General features: G+C 40.0%; 1 protein-coding gene and 1 non-coding gene across 3 annotated transcripts in view; one reads left to right on the forward strand and one right to left on the reverse strand.

The window, feature by feature from the left end:
* The window catches only part of DIP2C (disco interacting protein 2 homolog C), a 373,359-nt gene that overhangs the window by 216,855 nt on the left and 135,101 nt on the right, over positions 1-21,403 (forward strand). For both annotated transcript variants that reach the window (XM_036408536.2, XM_036408553.2), the window contains 2 exons: positions 6,659-6,784; positions 18,771-18,980. In XM_036408536.2, coding sequence (XP_036264429.1) covers positions 6,659-6,784; positions 18,771-18,980 — 336 coding nt within the window. The remainder of the gene's footprint in view (positions 1-6,658; positions 6,785-18,770; positions 18,981-21,403) is intronic.
* LOC118710600 lies at positions 4,443-4,577 on the reverse strand. Its single transcript, XR_004985454.1, has one exon. It is a non-coding gene; the product is annotated as a small nucleolar RNA SNORA29 (small nucleolar RNA).

Genomic DNA, 21,403 nt, shown 5'->3' on the forward strand with positions numbered 1-21,403 from the left:
TCTCTGTCCTCACTGTTGGACACAGCTCCCCACACCTGTGCTTCTGTGTGCATACTCTGCCCGAACAAAAAAGTGGAGTAACCACAGGAGAAGCCCTGGTGGAAGGAAGGGAGCCTGGGGTGGGAGAGGGCACAGTGCCACCGTCAGGACACAGGAAGCAGGTTCCCACCTAGCTCTTCCTCAGTTTTGTCCATACTTGGCTTTCTTCTCTTGTCTTCTCTGTCAGGCTTGTGGCGATGTTAACAATGCGCAACAGCATAGTAGGGTCCCACAGCACAGTACACAGTGTCTAGGCTGCCGTGTCCCGGCTCTGTCCAGAGCCCAGGAGCACATGGACCCATTGAACCTTTGTAGCCCCCCAGGGGTGAATACTGTCACTGTTCCTCTTTGTGCACATAAGGAAACAGGTGCATGTTGGTTAAGCGATGTGCAGAAAAGCACGGGGAAGAACTGGGATTTGAACCCGGGCAGTCTGGCTCCAGCGCCATAGCCTTAACTGCTCTGCTGCAATGACACAAGGAAAGCTTCCTCAGGGAAAAAGTCTCTTTTATTGACCCACAGCTGTATTTGAAGTTGGACTGTCAGCATACATGTTATTAATTTATGACGTTGTGAGCTCTAGGAAATGGATTGTGGTTTTTGACATCAGAAGGGAGAAGCGAAGGGGCAAGCATCAGTTTTTCTTAAATTTGAACATGTAGTTAGTTATACAAAGATACGCACTTTCTCTTTGGAGCTAACTGTGTCCTGATTATTTTTAATTTTCTTTTCCAAATATACATAGCTTATTGTATGGCAGGATACTGGTTTCTTTCAGAATGGATGAAAGAGCTACATATTTAAAAACACCAAAAAGAAGTTGGAGTTTTCTATTGAGTATTTAAGAACTTATACCTGTTCAAGGAGCTTATGGAGACTTTTTGACACAGGAACCAAAAACGAGGGTCTTGGGAAGAGAAAGGACTGATGTCCCAGTGACTGACCTTTGGGATTTATTTTCAAGGTGCAGACCAGAGACTGCTTCTGGATGTCCTGTTCCATGCACAGGGTCATCAGCATGAGGTCTGCCTTCCAAGTACAGAGCCCCATTCACAGGCTAAACTGTGGTCTGTGCTGTGTGTCTTGTAGGAAGTGTCACTCCCAGAACTCAGGCTGTGGTGCATGAGGATGAGGTGGAAACCACCCAGCAGTCTGATTCCTTCACCACCAAACCCACTGTTGCAGAATAGTCCCAAAGCCGCTGTCTTTAATGAGTGCCTACTGAGGCAGGAAGCTACAGCCTTGCTTGTATATTTTATATCATTCCCTTAGTGACTGATTTTGTTCCCATTTTACAGATGATCAAAATGAGACTTAGATGGATTAAAATATTTCTCCCGTGTCTACAGTTAATAAATGGCAGACCCAGGATTCCAATTTTAAGCCTCGACTCTTCAGGAATATATAGTTACCCCAGAACTATGGGAACATCTTATGTTTCTATGTTAGCTTCCTGACAGAAAGATAATCTCAGCTCACAGAACTAAATGGGTATAAAAACTCTGCACGTTTCTTGGAGGGAACAGTAGGTGGAGAAATTTTCACAATTCCTTTTGGCATCATTCATTCAGTTTTTGTTTTGTTTTTTAAATAAAATTAACACAAGCATCCTATATAATAAGTAGGTAATATGCAAATTGACCATCATGCCCTCACAAGATCGCTGCCTACGACCAGGCCAGCAGGGGATTAGCGAGAGACGACCAAACAACTGAACAGCAGGCTGTGTAGGGTGACCAGGCTGGCAGTGGGGCAGTTGGGGGCGATTAGCCTGGCAGGGGTGGCAGTAAAGGCTGACCAGGCTGGCAGGGGGGCACAGTTGGGAGCAACCAGGCTGGCAGGGAGGGGGCAGTTGGGGGCAACCTGGCTGGCAGCGGGGGTCAATTAGGGGCAACCAGGCTGGTTGTGGGGGGGGCAGTTAGAGGTGATCAGGCTGGCACTGAAGAGGCAGTGAGGGGCGATCAGGCCAGCAGGGGTGGGGTGAGCAGTTAAGGGTGACCAGGCAGGCAGGCAGGTGAGCTATTAGGAGCCACTGGTCTAGGATCGTGAGAGGGATGTCCGACTGCTGATTTAGGGCCCGATCCCAAGGGGTCCCAGATTGGAGAGGGTGCTCTACACGAACTTCATGTACCAGGCCCCTAGTTTTAATTATAAGGACCAAATCATGATCATTAGGAAATAAGGAAAAGAGAATACCAAGTTTGAAGCAAAAGAAGAAAAACTATATAAAGAGGATGCACAACTTCTTAAAATTTTATTTAAGAAAGAGGGGGTATCATTTGCAGTGGTCATATTTATTTTGTTTTAAGCAGGAGAGGTCAAATTACTGTTCTAGGCACTGAGGATAAAGGAGAATGTGTGCGGTGGTGTGTCCCTGCTCCTAACATGATGGGGAGGACAAGGAGAGTGGCAGCCAGTGACTTTCATTTGCCACCATGGAGGAGGGAGCAGGCACGGATGCCTCTCAGTGCTGCAAAGAGGGGAACGAGACCCCTCCCAGGACTGAGCAGGTCATTGGCTCTGTTTAGAAGTTGCCCTTTGTTTTTGCTGTAGAAATCTGATTGCATTTCCCTGGAATTTTTGGAACCCTGTAGAATTTTTACAAAATCCCTGCAGTGATTAAAATAGAACAGAGAGTTGCCTTTTAAAAATAATAATAATAATAATAATAATTAGTTTGGTCATTAAATATAACTTCTTTATATTATGGGTGTTTCTCCAGAAGTTTAATGATTTGCCTAAGATTAGTGTGTATGCTGACTTTGTTTTTCCAAACAGAAATTGCTAGTAGTGCCAAAGCTGTCTAAAAGTAAAAATAATGAGGCTGCATCTTACCTCTCTCTTCTCATCACTGGTTCTTCGTTTTATTTGTAACTCAGATGAACCCATCCCAGAACCATGGGAGATCAGCTGAGTAGTTGCTGGCTGATTTGCATCTCATTGGCTATTAACTAACCAGAGGAAGAAATTTTGTGTAAAAACTGGATCAATCAAATATAATATTATATTAATTATTTCCCTTAAGAAAACTTATAACTGAAAATATTATCTTAAAGCAACTGAGCTGAGACTTGTAGTCATAGTGAATGTCTGTAGGGAAACTTCAGTTTTAACAACTTCTTAAACAGTTTAACTTAAAACAGTTTAATAAAGCACAATGGCAACATAATCCTTAAATTTGTGACATTTACTCCAAATTTTGGAAGTGAGTTTTAAATAATTTTCTTTTGGGGGGAATGGTCAAGTGATGGTATGAACTATTCTTCTCTATTAGCTTTAGATGTTCCCTATCTTGTTTTTTACTGATGTCACAAATTTAAATTTTCGTTTTATTTAATTTAGGTGAGACTCTTCCATTAAGATGATTATAAGTCACGTTAAAGTGGGTTTAGAATTTATATTTTACTTGACTTGAATAATCTTATTAAATTCTGTAATTAAAAAAACTGATATAAGGTTGTAGGATCTGGTTCTGAAGTTGATTTCAAACCAACCCTCCCACATAGTATGATGATAACCCCAAGACACAGTGTTAACAATAATGAGGTGAATGCACTGGAGAGCAACTCCTAAATATAGATAGAAGTGGAAGGACCATGTGAAGGCAAGGCAGAGCAGAAGGAGGATTATATTTATTTGGCTTTTTGCTAGGAAGGTACTCTCCAAATGCCTCCATATGGAACTTTTCAAACCCAAGCTGCAAGCCGTGGTGTTACTGGCTTACTGTGTCAGAAGCAAGACTTTGGGGCTGTCAGAACAGCTGGGCATTAAAAGGGGGATCTGGGTAAGAGTGAGCCACGATGCAGGGAGCCCCATATCTGTGTATAAATTCCATTCAGATTATTAGGGAACCCTGGAACTGTGTGTACCTCCAGGAGACCAATAGACAAAACTGTGGAGGCAGTTCCTGGGACCATTGACACCATTTGAGCATGGACTTTAGATTAGATAATAGTACTATATGTAGTACTATATTTGTTCAGTCTCTTGATTTTGAGAATTTTAAAGAGAATGTCTTTGTCCTTAGGAAGTACATTAAAATATTTAGGTATGTCCTGACCGGTTTGGCTCAATGGATAGAGCGTTGGCCTGTGGACTCAAGAGTCCCAGGTTTGATCCTGGTCACGGGCATATATCTTGATTGCGGGCACATCCCCAGTAGGGGGTGTGCAGGAGGCAGCTGATTGATGTTTCTAACTCTCCCTCTCCCTTCCTCTCTGTAAAAAAAAATCAATAAAATATATTTTAAAAATAGGTATGGGGAGAATGGTATCTAATTTATTTTCAACATAATTAGCAAAAACAACACATAGAAAGTGATGAGGTAAATGTAAACTATTGTGAATGTGGGTAAAACTTTAGGGGAGTTCTCTGTACTGTCCTTGCATATTTTTTGTAATTTTTTTTTTCTGTTCTGCCATTTCATATAGGAGGAGGGCACAAATAAATTCTCCCTCTTCAGATCTTGGCAATTTTAATCTATCCCAAAAGCATATGTAAATTTTTAATTATATCCAAAAAAATTTATAAGTGGGGTCATATGAAACTGAAAATGTTTGATGTGTGAAGAATTCAAGTATTCTCTCCTCCTCATAGATGAGCTCTTTAGTTTTAGGTCATGAATCCAAGTAATCCATTCATCAGTTTTTAGTCTGAGAGTTTAAGAAAGAGTGATTTGAAACTCAGTTTTTTGCCTCCAAGTACTTGGAGTCTGGTTGAGGAGAAAAGAGTGGTGCACACACAAGCTGAACAAAGTATAGCAGAACATGTTCATTGTGTTTGGTACTTGATGTGCTCCATTCGGGGCTGGCGAATGGTTTCGGTAAAGGGCCAGATAACAGGTATTTTCAGCTTTCTGGGCCATCATGTCTCCTATCACATACAGTGGGGAAGCAGACAGTGTGTGTATGTACAGGAAGGGTGTGCTTGTTCCAATAAAACATTATTTACACAAAGAGGAGGCAGGCTGCATGTCCCACAGGTGGTGGTTGGCTGACCCCTACTCTATCTAGCATGTTTACAGGGTGGACTTTTCATAAGAACTGCAGGAATACAATGTGGTCCCTGGTGAAGGGCCTGGGCCCCAGGGGTACTCATACACCTGGGTTCAAATCCTGGCAATGTCACTCACCAGTTTGATAATCTGTTAGAGCTGCTCACTTCCACTTGCTCCTCTGTGACATGGAAATACTGAGAGCCTCTCCTTTGTACGATCGTGTATGTTGTGATTGTGGTTGTGTCTTACCAGACTGCTGCCTTCTTGTCACTCTCCTTCTGCAGCCTTCTTCACAGCAGCCAGAATGATCCCATCAAAATGGAACCAGATCATCTCATTTCTCAGGATCCCCCAGTGCTCCCTGTCTGATTTAGGATTGGAGCCCTGACCCTACTGTGAACCCCTCTCCCAGGGTCCTGTTTGTTCTGCCAGCACTACCCTCACTCTCCGGGGTTAGGGCTTTTCAGTGGGTTTCCCTTCTTCCTGGACCTTCTCTCCTCATCCTGACAGAGTGGCTGGTTCGTTCTTACTGTTCAGATTTCAATGAGAACACTTCCCTGGCCTCACAGTGAAGTAGCCATTCAGTCAATTTGTTTTCCCTGTTTTAATTCTCTGACCTCTTGTCAATGGTCTGTTTCACCCGATGGAAAGTAAGCTAGCATGGCTCAGTTGGTTGGAGTGTCGTTCTCTACAACAAATGGTTGTGGGTTCGATCTTGGTCAGGACACGTACGGAAGACAACCAATCAGCGTTTCTCTCATTGATGTTTCTCTGTCTCTCCCTCTGTCTCTCCCCCTTTCTCTCTCTTTAAAATCAATAAAAAACATATACAGGGTGAGGATTTTTTTAAAAACAAAACAAAGCTGTAAGCTGCGTGATTCATAGCACCTCATCAACCTGATTCTTCACCACTCCTGCCCCGAGGACATGACCTTATAAAGCAGGCAGCCAGTAAATATTTGTGGAGTTAATATAGTAAGTTAACATACACAAAACACCTGACACAGTTCTGAGTTCTTGGTACGTGTAAGCTAAATCATTACTGACTACCATTAGGGTGTACATACCTCCCTTTAACAGTGAAATAAATTATGAGGCTTGAAAATGTGAAGAAATATCTGAAGGTCAAGTCCACTCACCCTAAGAAAATAAAAATCACATAAATTTGCAGCCAGCACTTGTTTATTTATACAGAATCCAGGGTAATAAAATGAATAATTAAAAGTCTACAGCCGAAACCGGTTTGGCTCAGTGGCAGAGCGTTGGTCTGCGGACTGAAAGGTCCCGGGTTCGATTCCGGTCAAGGGCATTTACCTTGGTTGTGGGCACATCCCCGGTAGGGGGTGTGCAGGAGGCAGAAAGTCTATGTTTCTCTCTCATCAACGTTTCTAGCTCTCTATCTCCCTTCCTCTCTGTAAAAAATCAATAAAATATATTTAAAAAAGTCTACAAATGAATTTGCATGTCTTCTTACTGGAGCTTTTAAGCTGGCAAGTTCACATTTTCCCTTTCTTCCCCACCCATCCAGAAACTACTCCACAGGACCAGAGAGAGAGGAGAAAAAGCATGGGCTTTCAGGACATCCCCGAACAATGGAGTAATTGAGCTCTCTTTTTGTTTTAGACGTCCACACAGAAGCTGTTCAGGCAGCGCTTGCGAAACACAAAGAAAGGAAGATGGCAGTGCCTATGCCTTCCAAACGCAGGTCCTTGGTTGTGCAGACCTCGATGGATGCCTACACACCTCCAGGTGAGCGGCAGTCCCACGGCTTAGAATGGCGAGCATGCCTTAGAATTAATTCACTGCCAGCCTTGCAATCACAGTCTTTCTAGCTTTCAAAATAATGGTGCTCTAATTCAGATTTTGTGACCACCAGGTCTAGAAACAGCATATATGTTCTAAATGAAATTTAGAGGGAAATTTACCATACTTTTGTGTGTATCTATATAAATATGTATTTTACACTTTTCATCAAGACTTATAAAAGTATGAAAAACTTAGTCTTATAAGATTTTATTTAATACTTGATATATCGATAGCAAAAGTGTCTAACTGAACATGCACTTTTCTTGTTTAGACAGGTATGTACATATTCTCAAGTCTTTAAAACATAAGTATGTTGTAATTTTGTATTAAGAAACCAAATGAATTGAAAAATTTAGGCTCTTGAATTTTTCTTGGCGGTCATCAAACTTTTCCTTAAACTGCAGACAGTATTTTGGTCTTTGTGGGCCCTCATGAATGGGTATGGTTGTATACCAATAAAACTTTATTTATAAAAATGAGTAGAGGGCCGGTTTGGTTCATAGTCTCCTGATCTATAGTTGAAGGTTATATCCCATTTACATTTATGATTTTAATACTGTTTTTACTTAGTCTTGAGTTTTATGTAACTACTTAAGTTCTGTGTTTCACTCTACTCAAATAATTACAGTCTATAGCTCATAAACTACAAAACCAAAATGAGTCACAGTTAAATCATCCAGGTTATCTATTATAAGCATGAAGAATTGAGCCTCATCTACTTGATGTTTGTTTTTCTGTGATTTTGGTTCTAGCATTATTCATGTCATTGTTGCCAAACCTAAGTTTCTTTTCTACACACCTAAGTTACCTTGCACACTACTTCATACAGTTTTGAATGCCACTATCTTTGTTCACAAGAGAAACTTAAAGTGCAATAAGAATAGCTGAACATATACAACATTTTTGGGGGGGTCTTTGAGGTTTAATCCTTCATTACCCAACCAGTGAGGGTAATGAAGCTCCCACTTTAACTCAGAGATGTGATCAAGTATCTTCAGTCATTCTCCAAACAGCTCTTAAGTATTCAACTTTGCATGCAGTTAAAGGTGAAAGTCTTGGGCTTTATAAGACAAAACATATAAATAATGTATTCCTTAGTCATTGTTTTAAAAATAGTCCAATAAATGTTCTTCATCTCAACAATACAGTATCCTTGGCAAAAATGTATAGGCCAATTTACTTACTTTCCTTTGTTTTTTTATGCTGAGCCTCAATGTAATTTGGGACTATTTATAAATCAGCATAATTAACATGTTCAATTCTGTTTATTTAGTTCATTATAATTTGCCAAAAATTTACAATGGAGTGGAAATGTTTAGTTTTATATGTTATTTGTACAACAAACAGAATGGGTTTACCAACAAAACAACTTAAAATATAATTTTTCTAGCTTAAAATATTTTTTTACCAAATGTTTGGAACTAGGCAGTATTCTGGGAAATGGACATATTTCTGAACTACTTTTTATGAGAAATATTGAGTTTAAAAATGCAAGAAGTTATGTGATTATTCATGTATGTGCTTTTCTTTGTGTTAAATGCATCTTCAGAAATGTTAGTGTCATACATGATGAAAGCCAGAACTTTCAGAAAACAAATCTTGTAGAAATGCCTTTGCAAAATATAAAGGACATTATCAGTCATGTTGTTTTGGGTGTAACATTCGTATTTAATTATTTGACTAGGATTTTCATGTACACCGTATAATATATTTTGTAAACTGTCATTCAGGAGTTCCAGTGATAATGTCACATGAAATAATTGTGTACAGTCATACATGCCTATTTATAACCATACTTGTTTGAACAGAATCTTGGCTCATTTTTCCTCTTTTTGGTAGCTGGTAACTGGTTAGAACTCATTTCATGACAACTGCTCTGAAAGGAATAGTCCTGAAGTTTATATTCTCTGCATGAAATGAGTGGTTGCTGACCAATGACATAGTGTCTGGAAAAGATCTTATTAGGATTATTACACTTTGTGGATCTCAAGCAGCATAGGCCTGAACTGAGAGCAGAGAAACCCATGAGGTGAGCCCCACGAGTCCCAGTTCTCTGCCTGGGGAAAATTTTTAGGCTGTGGCACAGAGATTGGAGCCTGAGCAATCTCTATGGCCATCTTGCTAAGTTGAGGAGAGCTGAGATCCAAGTTCATGGGATATCAAGGAGCTGAAGCTTTCCACAGATCCATCTTAGCAAAAAATAGCTCCATGTCTGTTCAAGGTCAAGAGAATAAACCAATAATCGAAGTAAATGCTAAAGTAAAAGTCAAGGCTTCAGAGTAAGGTAGAATTCAGAGTCTCCTCAACATACCACCCATAGTATCTAGTATTCAATAAATAATCAGTAGGTATGCAAAGAAATAGGAGGTGTAAGCTATGGTCATGGAAAAAGGAATCAATAGAAAACCAACATGAGATGGCTCAGTTTGCTCTCTGTAGCCACTAACCCACTGTCAAGAACACAGTATTGATGGTCTCAATTGTATTTGCTATAAGCATGAAATACAGATTTTGAAGAGTTTATATTGAAAATATGACTGGAATATATTTCATTAACTTCTATATTTATTACATGTTGAAACAATATTTTGAATCTTTTATGTTAAATATATATTTAAGTTAGTTGTATCTGTTCATGTATTTTAAAATGTGGCTGCTAGAAGTTTTAAAATTATGTCTGAGGCTCCCATTACATTTCTGTTGAAAAATACTTGGGTATTTTTGGTATAGAGGAAGATGGGGTTTTCAAATATGATTATAAAAGATTTATTCAGGGAATCAAGTGAAAATATTTCAAAAAAGTAAAGAAAAATATTCTTATTACTTAAGTTGAGCAGAGAAAGGGAAATATTTTTTTTAATTAATGGAAACTCTAAAACTGAAAAAGTATAATACTGAAATGGAATTGCACTGGATTAGTTTAACATCAGATGGATAAAAAGCTAGTCTTTGAACTTTGAAGTCAAGAGAAGTGAACCAAACTTATGAACAGAAAAACAGAAGATTAAAGTTAACAGAACCTCAAGTATTTGTGGAACAGTGTTAACATTAATGTAATTGGAATCCAAGAAGGAAGAAAGTGTGAGAAAAGGGCAGAAAAACTGAAGAAACGAGAGTCAAAAACTTCTTAGTTTGATGTAATAACCACATACAGATTCAGAAATTCAATGAACCCCAAACTAGATAAGTCTAAAAAGAATTAAAACTAAAATTCACAGAAGTCAGGGTGCTGTGAAATCCAAAGATGAAGAGGAAGTCTTAAAAAGTTATCAGAAGAAAACAGATACATTATAGTCTGGAGAATAATTATGATTAATTGCTCATATCTTCATATGAGATATATGATTATGAGTTATCTATATACATAAAAGCCTAAGCGACTGAACGACTGGTCGACCTGTTGCTATCATGTGCACTGGCCACCAAGGGGCAGACACTCAATACAGGAGCTGCCCCCTGATGGTCAGTGTGCTCCCACAGTGGGAGTGCTGCTCAGGTGACTTACCTTTCCAGTGGCTCACCAGCCAGCGGCAGCAACTCACTCTCTCAGTAGCCCTGCAGGTCCAATCTTCAGAGAACAGGCCAGGCACTGATGAACTGACACTCCCAGCATGATCCTGACAGCGCCACCAGCTTCCTGGAAGTTGGGCACTACAGCTGCTTCTCCTTCATAAACTTTCTGCAAGGAAGAAATGATATAAAAGCGGCCAACAGATGACTCCTCACAACCAGCGTGAACGTCAGCGGGACTGACCTGGATCCCACTGCCTACCAGGAGGGTCAGTTGCATCTCAGCTGCCCCATCCCTCTCGGGACAGGTGCCAGATGCAGGGTTCATGGCTGGCGAGTGCCACTATGGCAACACGAGCCTCTCCCCATCAGGACTGACTGGGTGCGAGCCCGTGGCAGGCGCAGTGGGGCTGGGATAAGCAGGAGCAGCAGGCAGGAGTGGCATGCTGTGTTGGACTGCCAATTTCAGTCCAATCCCACAGGCCACGCTGAGGGACCCCCATCTGTGCACAAATTCGTGCGCCAGGTCTCTAGTATGAGAAAAGATTATGAAGACACAAGAAGCCATAAAACAATGGAAAAACATCTTTAATGTCCTAAAAGAAAGGGGAAAAACTGTCAACTCATATCCAGTGAAAATAACCTTTGTAAGCAAGAATGTTAAAGGAAATAAAGTCATAATGAGACCTTGAAAACTGAGAGAACATGGTGCCAGCAGAACTGTTCTACGAACATGCCAGCAATGGCACATTAGCTGATGGGGAAGGATATGAGATGAAAACTTACATCTGCAAAGCGGAAACAATGAATAGCTGAACAAACATGAAATACTATCTTTCCCCCTTATAATTTGCTTAAAAACAATAGTTACACAAAAGACAAGGGCAGGTAAATCTAATTACACTATTGTATGGTTATGACATTTCTGAAGTAGGAAGAAGTTTGTAGTGTCAGGTATAATGAGTAGTTACAATATTGACCCAATGTAGAGCCATCGAGGATGCATATTTTTATGCAACCACTAAAGCATGGGAAGAGATACATATGAGAATATAGGGCATAAAATGAAACTCTTTAAAAGTTGTTAACAGAAAAAAAGTCAGGGGAAATCAACAGAGATAAGAAATAAAAGGAATAAATAGGAAAACAAGTAGTAAAATGTTACTTTAAACACATTTATACCAATGATTATAATAGACTAGAGGCCTGATGCATGAAATTCGAGCACTTGGGGTAGGAGGTTCCTCAGCCCAGACTGTGCCTTCTCACAGTCTGGGAGCCCTGCGATGGATTGCCCTTGCAGAGGGAGACCCTGCCCAGCCGCCACAGCCTGCCAGCCAGTGGCCTGGGCCTCCCTCTGCAGGGTGATCATGTAGATAATTGAGCGCACCCTGCAGAGGGAGGCCTTGCCCACCTGTTACGGCCCACCAGTCTGTGGCCTGGGCCTCCCTCTTAGGGGCAATCATGGTGTCCCTCCCCCTCCCCCCCCAATAGATCAATCGCCCCACTGGCTAGTGGCCTGGACCTCCCTCTGCAGGGTGATGGCCAGACCCCCTACCAATTGCATCACACCCTCCTTGGCTGGCCTGGCACCAGTGGGAATTATAGCATGGTTGTCAAGACTGTCATTCTGCCATTCAGTAGTTCAGTGATTTGCATATTATGCTTTTATTATTATAGATTATTATAGATGTAAATGGACCAAACACCCAAGTAAAAGATAGAGATTGTCAAACTAGGTAAAAAGGAAAAATAAATATTTCTTCTTGTTTTCTAATTGCAATGGCTAATATTTCCAGTATTATGTTGAATAGGAGTGGTGCGAGTGGGCATCCCTTTCTTGTGCCTGTTCTTAGGGAAAATGGTTTCAGTGTTTGCACATTGAGGATGATGTTAGCATGGGTTTATCATATATGGCTTTTTTAATATTGAGGTATGATCCTTCTATTCCCACTTGTTGAGAGTTTTTATCAGGATAGGGTGTTGGATTTTGTCAAACACTTTTTCTGCATCAATTGATATGACTGTGATTTTTATCTCTCAGTTTGTTTATGTGATTTATCCTGTTTATTGATTTGTGGATTTTGTACCATCCTTGCATCCTTGGGATAAATCCTACTTGGTCATGGTATATGATCTTTCAGATGTACTGCTGGATCCAATTTGCTAGAATTTTGTTGAGGATTTTGGCATCTATATTTGTGAGGGATATTAGCCTGTAATTCTCTTTCATTGTGTTGTCTTGATCTGGTTTTGGTATTAGGGTAATGCTGGCTTCATAGAAGGAACTTGGGCATGTTCCTTCCTCTTCAATATTTTGGAATAGTATGAGGAGGATAAATTTTAGTTCTACCTTGAATGTTTGGTAAAACTCCCCTGTGAAGCTGTCTGGCTCTGGGCTTTTGTTTGCTGGAAGTTGTTTTTGTTTTTGTTTTTTATGACTGCTTCAATTTCTTCCATAGTTATTGGCCTAATGAGCTGTTTAGATCCTTCCTGATTGAGTTTTGGAAGGTTATATTTTTCTAGGAATATGTCCATTTCCTCCAGGTTGTTCAGTTTGTTGGAATAGAGTTATTCATAGTATTTTTTAACAATTCTTTGTATTTCGGCAGGGTCTGTTGTTATTTCACCTCTTTCATTTCTGATTTTGTTTATTTGGATCCTCTCTCTCTGCTTCTTGGTGAGCCTGGCCAGAAGTTCACCAATCTTATTTATTCTTTCAGAAAACCCACTCTTGGTTTTGTTGATCTTTTATATTGTTTCTTTGGTCTCTATGTCATTTATCTCCACTCTGATCTTTATTATTTCCTTCCTTCTGCTTACACTGGGCTTTTCTTGTTGCTCTCTTTGTAACTCTTTGAGTTGTAGGGTTAGGTAATTTATTACCATTGTTTTTCTTGTTTTTCTTCTTTTTTTCTTTTTCTTTTTTTTTTCTTTTTTTTTTGCAGTAGGCTTGTAGAGCTGTGAACTTTCCTCTCAAGACTGCTTTCACTGTGTCCCATAGATTTTGGATTGTTGTGTTCTCATTGTCATTCATTGCCATGATGTTTTTTATTTCTCCTTTGAGCTCTCTGGTAACTCAGTCATTGTTTAACAGCATGCTGTTTAGTCTCCATGTGTTTAATTTCTTTGGATTGTTTTTATTGTAGTTGATTTCCAGTTTTATGCCCCTGTGATCTGAGAAGATGCTTGATGTGATTTCTCTCTTCTTGAATTTGAAGAGACTTTGCCTATGACCCACCATATGGTCTATCTTTGAAAATGACCCATGAGAAGAATGCATTCTGTGGCCTTGGAGTTAAATGTTCTGAATATGTCAATTAATTCCATCTGGTCTAGTGAGTCATTTAGGATTGATGTTTCTTTGCTGATTTTTGTTTAGAGGATTGGTCCAATGGTGATAGTGGGGTATTAAAGTCTCCTACTATGATTGTGTTGCTGTCAATCTCCCCCTTGGTATCCTCCAGGAGTGAGTGAGTGAGTGAGTGAGTGTGTGTGTGTGTGTGTGTGTGTGTGTGTGTTTGTGTGTTTTAATGTATTTGGGTGCTCCTGTATTGGGTGCATATATGTTTACCAGGGTTATCTCTTCTTGTTGGATTGCTCCCTTTAGTATTATGAAGTGGCCTTCCTTATCTTTTGTTATGTCCTTCACTTTGAGATCTAATTTGTCAGATATAAGTATTGCTACCCCAGCTTTTTTTTTTTTCTTTCCATTTCCATTCGCCTGAAAAACCTTTTTCCATCCCTTCACCCTCAGTCTCTGTGTGTTTTTTTTTTTCTGAAATGGATTTCTTGTAGACAGCAGATATATGGGTTGTGTTTTCTTTTCTTATCCAGTCTGTTACCCTATATCTTTTGATTGAGGCATTTAATCCATTTACATTTAAAGTTATTATTGACAGGTGTTTATTTGTTGCCATTTTTATTCTTTACCCCTGTGTTCCTTCTTTGCTTCTATTTCTTTCTTTTTTTTCTTTTTTGATGCTTTAGTGAATGGAATTTTAAAAATCTAATTCCCATATTGTTCAGTGCTAGTATATGTATATATAAAGATATCTTGTATCCTGTGACCCTCCTAAAATCATTTCTTAACTCAAGAAGTTTTTGGTATGTTCCTTGGGATTTTCTACATACAGAGATCATATAATCTGTGAATAAAGGTAGTTTTACTGCTAGCTTTCCAATCTGGATGCCTTTAATTTACTTGTTTTGCTTTATCTCACTGTCTAGAACCTTCCAGAGAACATTGAATAGAAGGGGCAAGAAGGGACATCTTTGCCTGACTTTTGAACTTAAGAGAATATATTTAGTCTTTTACCATTAAATTCGGTGCTAGCTGTTGGTTTTCATGGATGCTTTAAATCAGGTTGAGGAAAATGCCTTTTATTTTTTGCTTTGCTGAGAGGTTTTCTCATGAGTAGGTGTTAGCTTTTGTGAAGTACTTTTTCTATGATGTTCAAGTTAACTTGGGATTTTTCTCCTTTTATTAAACTAATATGTATATAACAATACTTCACTTTTGAATGTATAATCCTGGTCACCACTTGGTCATAATGTACTATCCATTTTATATATTGCTTGTGTCTGTTTGCTAATATTTTTTGAGGATTTTTGTGTCTATATCATGTGGAATATCCTGTAGGTTTCTGTATAAAAAGATAGGATGTGGAATGAAAAACTGTCTGTCAAAGGGCATAAAAACCTCTCCGGGGAGATGATAATGTCTGCTGTGGATACATTTCTCCAAAGTCTTAAAAAAAAGTTCTGAGGTTCTGTTATGATGATAATAAAATATTAGCGTATACTCCTTTACAAATATTGTTGTGTTAAAAAAAAAAAAAAGTCTTATGTCTTGATTTAAGATAAACTCTCACTTCTCTTATTCTCATTAAATGATCTAAATCAACTCAGCCATTTTTCCCTCCTGGCACCTCACCTTACTCACCTTATCATTAGGATTCTAGATGTCATGATTACATGGAAGTTTAATAAGCTCACCAGTATATCATTCTTGAAAACCTTGCTACTAAGTGAAAGTTATTAAATAACAAATGTTTTTAATTTTAATGAAAACGTGATTTTTATGTCAATCTAATATATACAATTTTCACAGATAGAAAAATAAATTATTAAAATATTATAAGAAATGAATGTAGACTTCTGATCAAGATGGTGGTGTAGGTAAATGTGGTGCTTGCCTCCTCCCAGAACCACATCAAAATTATGGCTAAGCTACATAACAACCATCACCTGAAATCTGGCTGAATGGAAGTCCTACAACTAGGAAAATAAAGAAGAAGCCACATCAAAACTGTAGGAGGGACAGACATGGAAAGCTGGTTCACACCCATGAATGGTGGATAAAAATTGGGAAGATATCTCGGCTATAGAGGTTCCTCCTTGGGAGCAAGGGTTTGAAGCCCCACACCAGATGTCCCAGCCCAGGATTCTAGTGCCAGGAAGAGAATTCTTCATAACTTCTGGCTGTAAAAACCAATGAGGATTGAGGCTGAGGAAGACAGAGGGCTGCTGAAGTCCCAGGCAGTTCCTCTTAAAAGGTCTGGGCACAGATTTATTTGGAATCACTACCTTTGAGCTCCACCACTGGGCCAGTAGCTTAAAAGGCACTAGAGACATACAGGGAGGAACTGAATTGCCTGGCATCAGGGTGAGAGATAGGGGGTTAATTTTCTGCCAGACAAAAGTGCTGGCAGAGGCCATTGTCTTTTGATGAGCCCTCCACCCACAGAGCAGGCAGGCAGGCAGGCAGGCAAGGCACCATATCTGAGAATTGTCAACCTGGCTCATACTGTTTGACCTGTCTGGTGATTCTCTGAGACTTCATCCCACCCAACTTTTAGGGCCACCCAAGTAGTTTCCAGTGGCTTAGGAATGGCCTGTCGTGGCTCATACTCAGATTTTTCTAAAAACTCTCAAATAAGCAGCATCTGGCCTCAGCATCTCCCTTTCCTCTCACTAAGTGATTTTTAGCACAGTATTAGCAATAGTCTCCCTTGATTCTCAGCTTGGCTGCTCCTGGGCACCTGTAAGCCCAGCACAAATAGCAGCCACCTGCAGGTTACTTTACAAAGCATGCTGGGTGGCCCCCGGGTAGAACACAGTTGGTGGCTGATCTTGCCTGCAACCCCTAGTAGGCCTTAGGACCAATACACCCAGCGAACAGCTAAAGACTATATTGAAGTCTCACCATCCAACCACTTCCATAGGCAACACACTCAAAGAAAGGACTCAGTGGGCACCAGAACTCCATTGAAGTAAGTCCTGCTCTGTGGGATGGGCCCTGCACAGATGATCCTCCACATTCGTTAGAGGTCAGTGGTTACAGTCGGTCCTTTCAGTTGATCAGCCTGCAGGTAAATACCTTCTATTTATGTGCTAACAGCAGTCAAGGCTAAACTACAGTAGGAAGGTGCACACAGAAGGCCCAGCTCCGGTGATCAGAGAGGCTGCCCCACTGGCCCTACAGAACACCTACTAAATAAGGCCCCTCTACCATGACTGGGGCATGAAGTAGCTCTATTTAATACATGGAAACAAACACAAGGAGGCTGCTAAAATGAGGAGACAAAGAAAGATGCCCCAAATAAAAAAACAGAACAAACTTACAGAAAAAGAACTAAACAAAAGGAAGACAAGTAATCTGGACATTATGCAGATTTCAAAATACTGGTTAGAAGGATACTCAGTGAACTTAATGAGACCTTCAACAGCATAAAAAAGGACTGGTCAGAAATGAAGGATACACTAACAAAGAATAATTTACAAGGAATCAACAGAGTAAATGAAGTCAGAATCAAATTAGTGAGTTGAAATATAAGGAAGCAAAAAACACCCCATTAGAACAGCAAAAAGAAAAAAAGAATCCCAGAAATGAGGATAATATAAAGAATCTCTGGGACAGCTTCAAGCATGTGAAAAATAAATAAGTTTACTCACCTGTCGCACAGATACCTCCTCTGGTTCGGAAGATGAAGGCTCCATGCAGGGTGACTCCCAAGGGACAAGCATACAAACATTTGGTGCTGGAAGAAGAGAGAGAGCAAAAAATTGAAAAGCTATTTGAAAAAAAAAAAAGAAAAAAAGGAAAAGAAAACTTCCCTAACTTGGTGAAGGAAATGGATATACAAGTCTAGGAAGTGCAGAGAATACCAAACATGGTGAACACCAAGACACATTATAATTAAAATGCAAAAGATTAAGGACGAAGAGAGAATCTTAAAAGCAGCAAAAGAAAAGCAGTTATTGATATCTATAAGGGAGCTCCCATAAGACTTCACCTGATTTCTCAACAGAAACTTTTGGAATTGGCATGAAATATTCAAAGTGATGAAAAGCAAGGACCTACAATCAAGATTGTATTGGAATTGGCATGAAATATTCAAAGTGATGAAAAGCAAGGACCTACAATCAAGATTACCCAGCAAAAGTATCATTTGGAATTGAAGAACAGGTAAAGAGCTTTCCAGACAAGAACAAGCTAAGAGTTTATCACCATCAAACTAGAATTACATGAAATGTTAAAGGGTATTCTCTAAGAAGAAGAAAAAAGATAAGAATATGAACATTAAAATGGCAATAAATACATATCTATCAACAGCTGAATCTAAACAAAATAAATGAACATGTAGAGCTAAAAGGGACTCATAGATAAAGAGAACATTTTGACCAAGTGGTAGGGAGGTTGGGGGATGTGTGAAAAAAGTGAAAGGACTAAGAAGTACAGATTGGTTACAGGGTAGTCATGAGGATATAAAGTTCAGCATAGGGAATATAGTCAGGTTTATTCTAATAACTATGGGGTCAGATGGGTACGAGATTTATCGGGATGATCACTTAGTAAGTTATATAATGTCCAATGCCAGTAACACCCGGAATTAAGGTAATATGTCAACTGTAATCGAAAAATTAAAATGATTTAAAAAATGAGTGTAAAAATAAGTTTAGTTTGATCATAAAGTGTAATGTGATGATTTATTGTTCTCCCCGAAGGGTCAAGGTTTTGAGCATATAGGTTGTTGGAGAAGGCAGGAGGCATGCTTTGTGAGGTGTGTTCTTCCTCCTCCATCATTTTCTTCACTGACATCTCACCCTTAGTCTTGCACTCAGGCTAAACTTAAAGGCAAATTATATCTCAGAGAACAACATCAGGACTAGAGGGCCACATACATCTCACTTGGAATCCATAAAGGTTCAACATCTCGAAGAAAATGCTGCCCTTGGCTACCTCACTTGATGACTGTATGCAAATATGTTTGACTTCATCCAAGAAGTGGTATTAGTTCAAGAGTGTTCAAAGAAAAAGTCTTTAAACTGTTCATGTGTGCGGTAGGTCTGTTAGTGGTGTTTGGTTGGGATGTGTTTCTTTAATTCTCTGCATATTTACTCATCTGTCACACAGATACCTCCTCTGGTTCGGAAGATGAAGGCTCTGTGCAGGGTGACTCCCAAGGGACACCCACCTCCAGCCAGGGCAGCATCAACATGGAGCACTGGATCAGCCAGGCCATCCATGGCTCCACCACCTCCACAACCTCTTCCTCATCCACCCAAAGTGGGGGCAGCGGTGCCGCCCACAGGCTAGCCGATGTCATGGCCCAGACGCACATAGGTGAGTGCCTGTCACTGTGTGATTCTCATTGTTGTGTGTAAGTGGCCCAGAGTCAGAGTTTGTCTATCTGGGCATCACGACATTAGAATCCCTGCCCTGGAATTCCACAGACTCACTCTGGCTCCTGGTCTGCTTTGTGCTCTGGCTTTACTGTTTTGTGAAACCTTTGTTTTTATTACCATATTTTTTCCATGTATAAGACACTATTTTTTCTCTAAAATAGACTGAAAATCGAGGGGTATCTTATACATGGAAATCAGCCAAGGAGGGAGCCGTGCAGGTGTGTAGCTGCCCATACCTTGTCAGACAGGCTTCCTCCAATCATGAGACTTGTTGTTACTAATATCAGCTGATGCCATAATTGAAGGTGGAGGTGGTGAGTGCACAGATGCAACAGAGACCTGAGCGTTCTGAGCCCATAAAGATATCAAAAAATAAAAAGATAAATACTGGTAAGCTCTTTTCTTACTCTGCAGAATTCAAACTAAATGTAATCAACTATGCAAAAGAGCATAGAAATAGAAATAGAGCTGCAGAGAAGCAATTTGGACCTCCTCCCGCTGAGTATATGATCAGACAGTGGATAAAACAGGAAGAACAACTCCTTAAGATGCCAAAAAAGAAGAAGACCTTAAGAGGAAAACCAGCAAAATGTTTAAATTATTGATTTCTTAATTTTGTGTTGAAAAAAGTTGGGAGGTGTCTTATACACGGAAAAATACGGTATTTCTTACCATCTCAGATGTTTCCTACAGCTAGAATTCAAGAACTTGTTGCTCATAAAGGAGTGCACTCGTTCATTAGGGAAAACCTGCAGCCATATCTGTTTACATGTTTTCTTCTCATTTATGCTAAAATATGCTTCTAAATGAAAAAATTTTTTAAACTTCATGTCATATTTAAAAAAAATGTTTTATTGACTTTTTACAGAGTAAGAGAGAGGTATAGTTAGAAATATCAATGAGAGAGAGTCATTGATCAGCTTCGTCTTGCACACCCCCCACTGGGGATATGCCAGAACCAATATACATGCCCTTGACTGGAATCGAACCTGGGACCTTTCAGTCTGCAGGCCGATGTTCTATCTACTGAGCCAAACTGATTTGGACTAAATAAAAATTTTAATAGTGCTTATAAATAGGGAATATTAAAGTGTGTTTGTCATGACTTTGGAAACCATTTAAGGAATCCTAGGGCTTTAATCACTATGGTTTTCTTCTGTATGTATTTAGATTTTTCTGGTGGTTCATGTCACTTTTTTTTTGTTGTTGTTAATAATCACTCAAGGATACCTTTTCCATTGATTTTTAGAGAAAGTGGAAGGGAGAGAGGGATGGTGGGAGGAGGAGGAGAGAAAGAGAAACATCGATGTGAGACACATTGATCAGTTGCTTCCCACATGTGCTTCTACAGAGGACAGGGACAACTCAAAACCCAGGAATGTGCCCCTGTTTGGGAATTGAACCTGCGATCCTTCAATGTGTGGCCGATACTCTATCCACTGAGCCACACCGGCCAGGGCCATGTCATTTAGCATGTAGGTTCTATGGTGAGTAAGATCCTCTATATTGGAAAAAGCACAGAGTTAGGAAGCATTGACAGATGTTTGGAAATAGTGTGGGAAAGGAGATTAAATAAGAATTATTAGAGTAAAAGAGAGGGATTGTCTGAGCAGTGTGGCTTTCAATTGTGGGTGAGTGAGGTACACGTTTTATTGTCCCCCGCTCCCCCCCCCCCCCTAATGTGTGCATGTCACTCATTTGCCGGGGGAATGAGTCCTTGTCTAATGTAGAAGGGACAAGTATGATGCCCAGATCTGTTCTGATCCATTTTCAGCTGTGGATTATGATTTTTAAACATTTTAGTGGTATCAGAAACGAGACCATGTGCCTACAGGCAGGACACAGGCAACTGCCAGGAGAGTGGGTCTGGCCTGGCCTGGCCTCTCAGGTGAACGGGCTGTCATCTTCAGAAGTCATTTTCCCTGGCTTAGTTTTGTAGTGGGGGTGGCGGGGGGGGAAGAATAGCACTTTCTTTGCTTTGTACCTCTCAGAACTGTTGTGAATAAAAAGGAGAAAATAGAAAAGTTCTTCCAATATTTTAAAGTAACACTCAAATGCAAAGTGGTGTTATTCGATTTCAGTGTTGGATATTTGCAGTAACATGGCCACTGGTTAATGTGCATTATAAATCTCTATTTGAAGTCAATTTAAAAATTAAACAGAAATGTGTGACCATTAAATATTTATAGATAATGAAATGGCTTCCCGTGTGTTTTCGAACGAGAGATGGCCGAGGTCCTGCCTTGGAGTGCATTGGCACCTGCATGGGGTCAGATGTGGAATTCCCGCACCTCTGCCCCTCAGTGCAATCCTGCAGATGTGTGTTGCTCTGACCCAGTTCTCCAGTGAGGTGTCAGAATC

This window comes from Pipistrellus kuhlii, unplaced genomic scaffold (assembly GCF_014108245.1).
Source record: "Pipistrellus kuhlii isolate mPipKuh1 unplaced genomic scaffold, mPipKuh1.p scaffold_m20_p_1, whole genome shotgun sequence".
NCBI classification, from domain to species: domain Eukaryota; kingdom Metazoa; phylum Chordata; class Mammalia; order Chiroptera; family Vespertilionidae; genus Pipistrellus; species Pipistrellus kuhlii.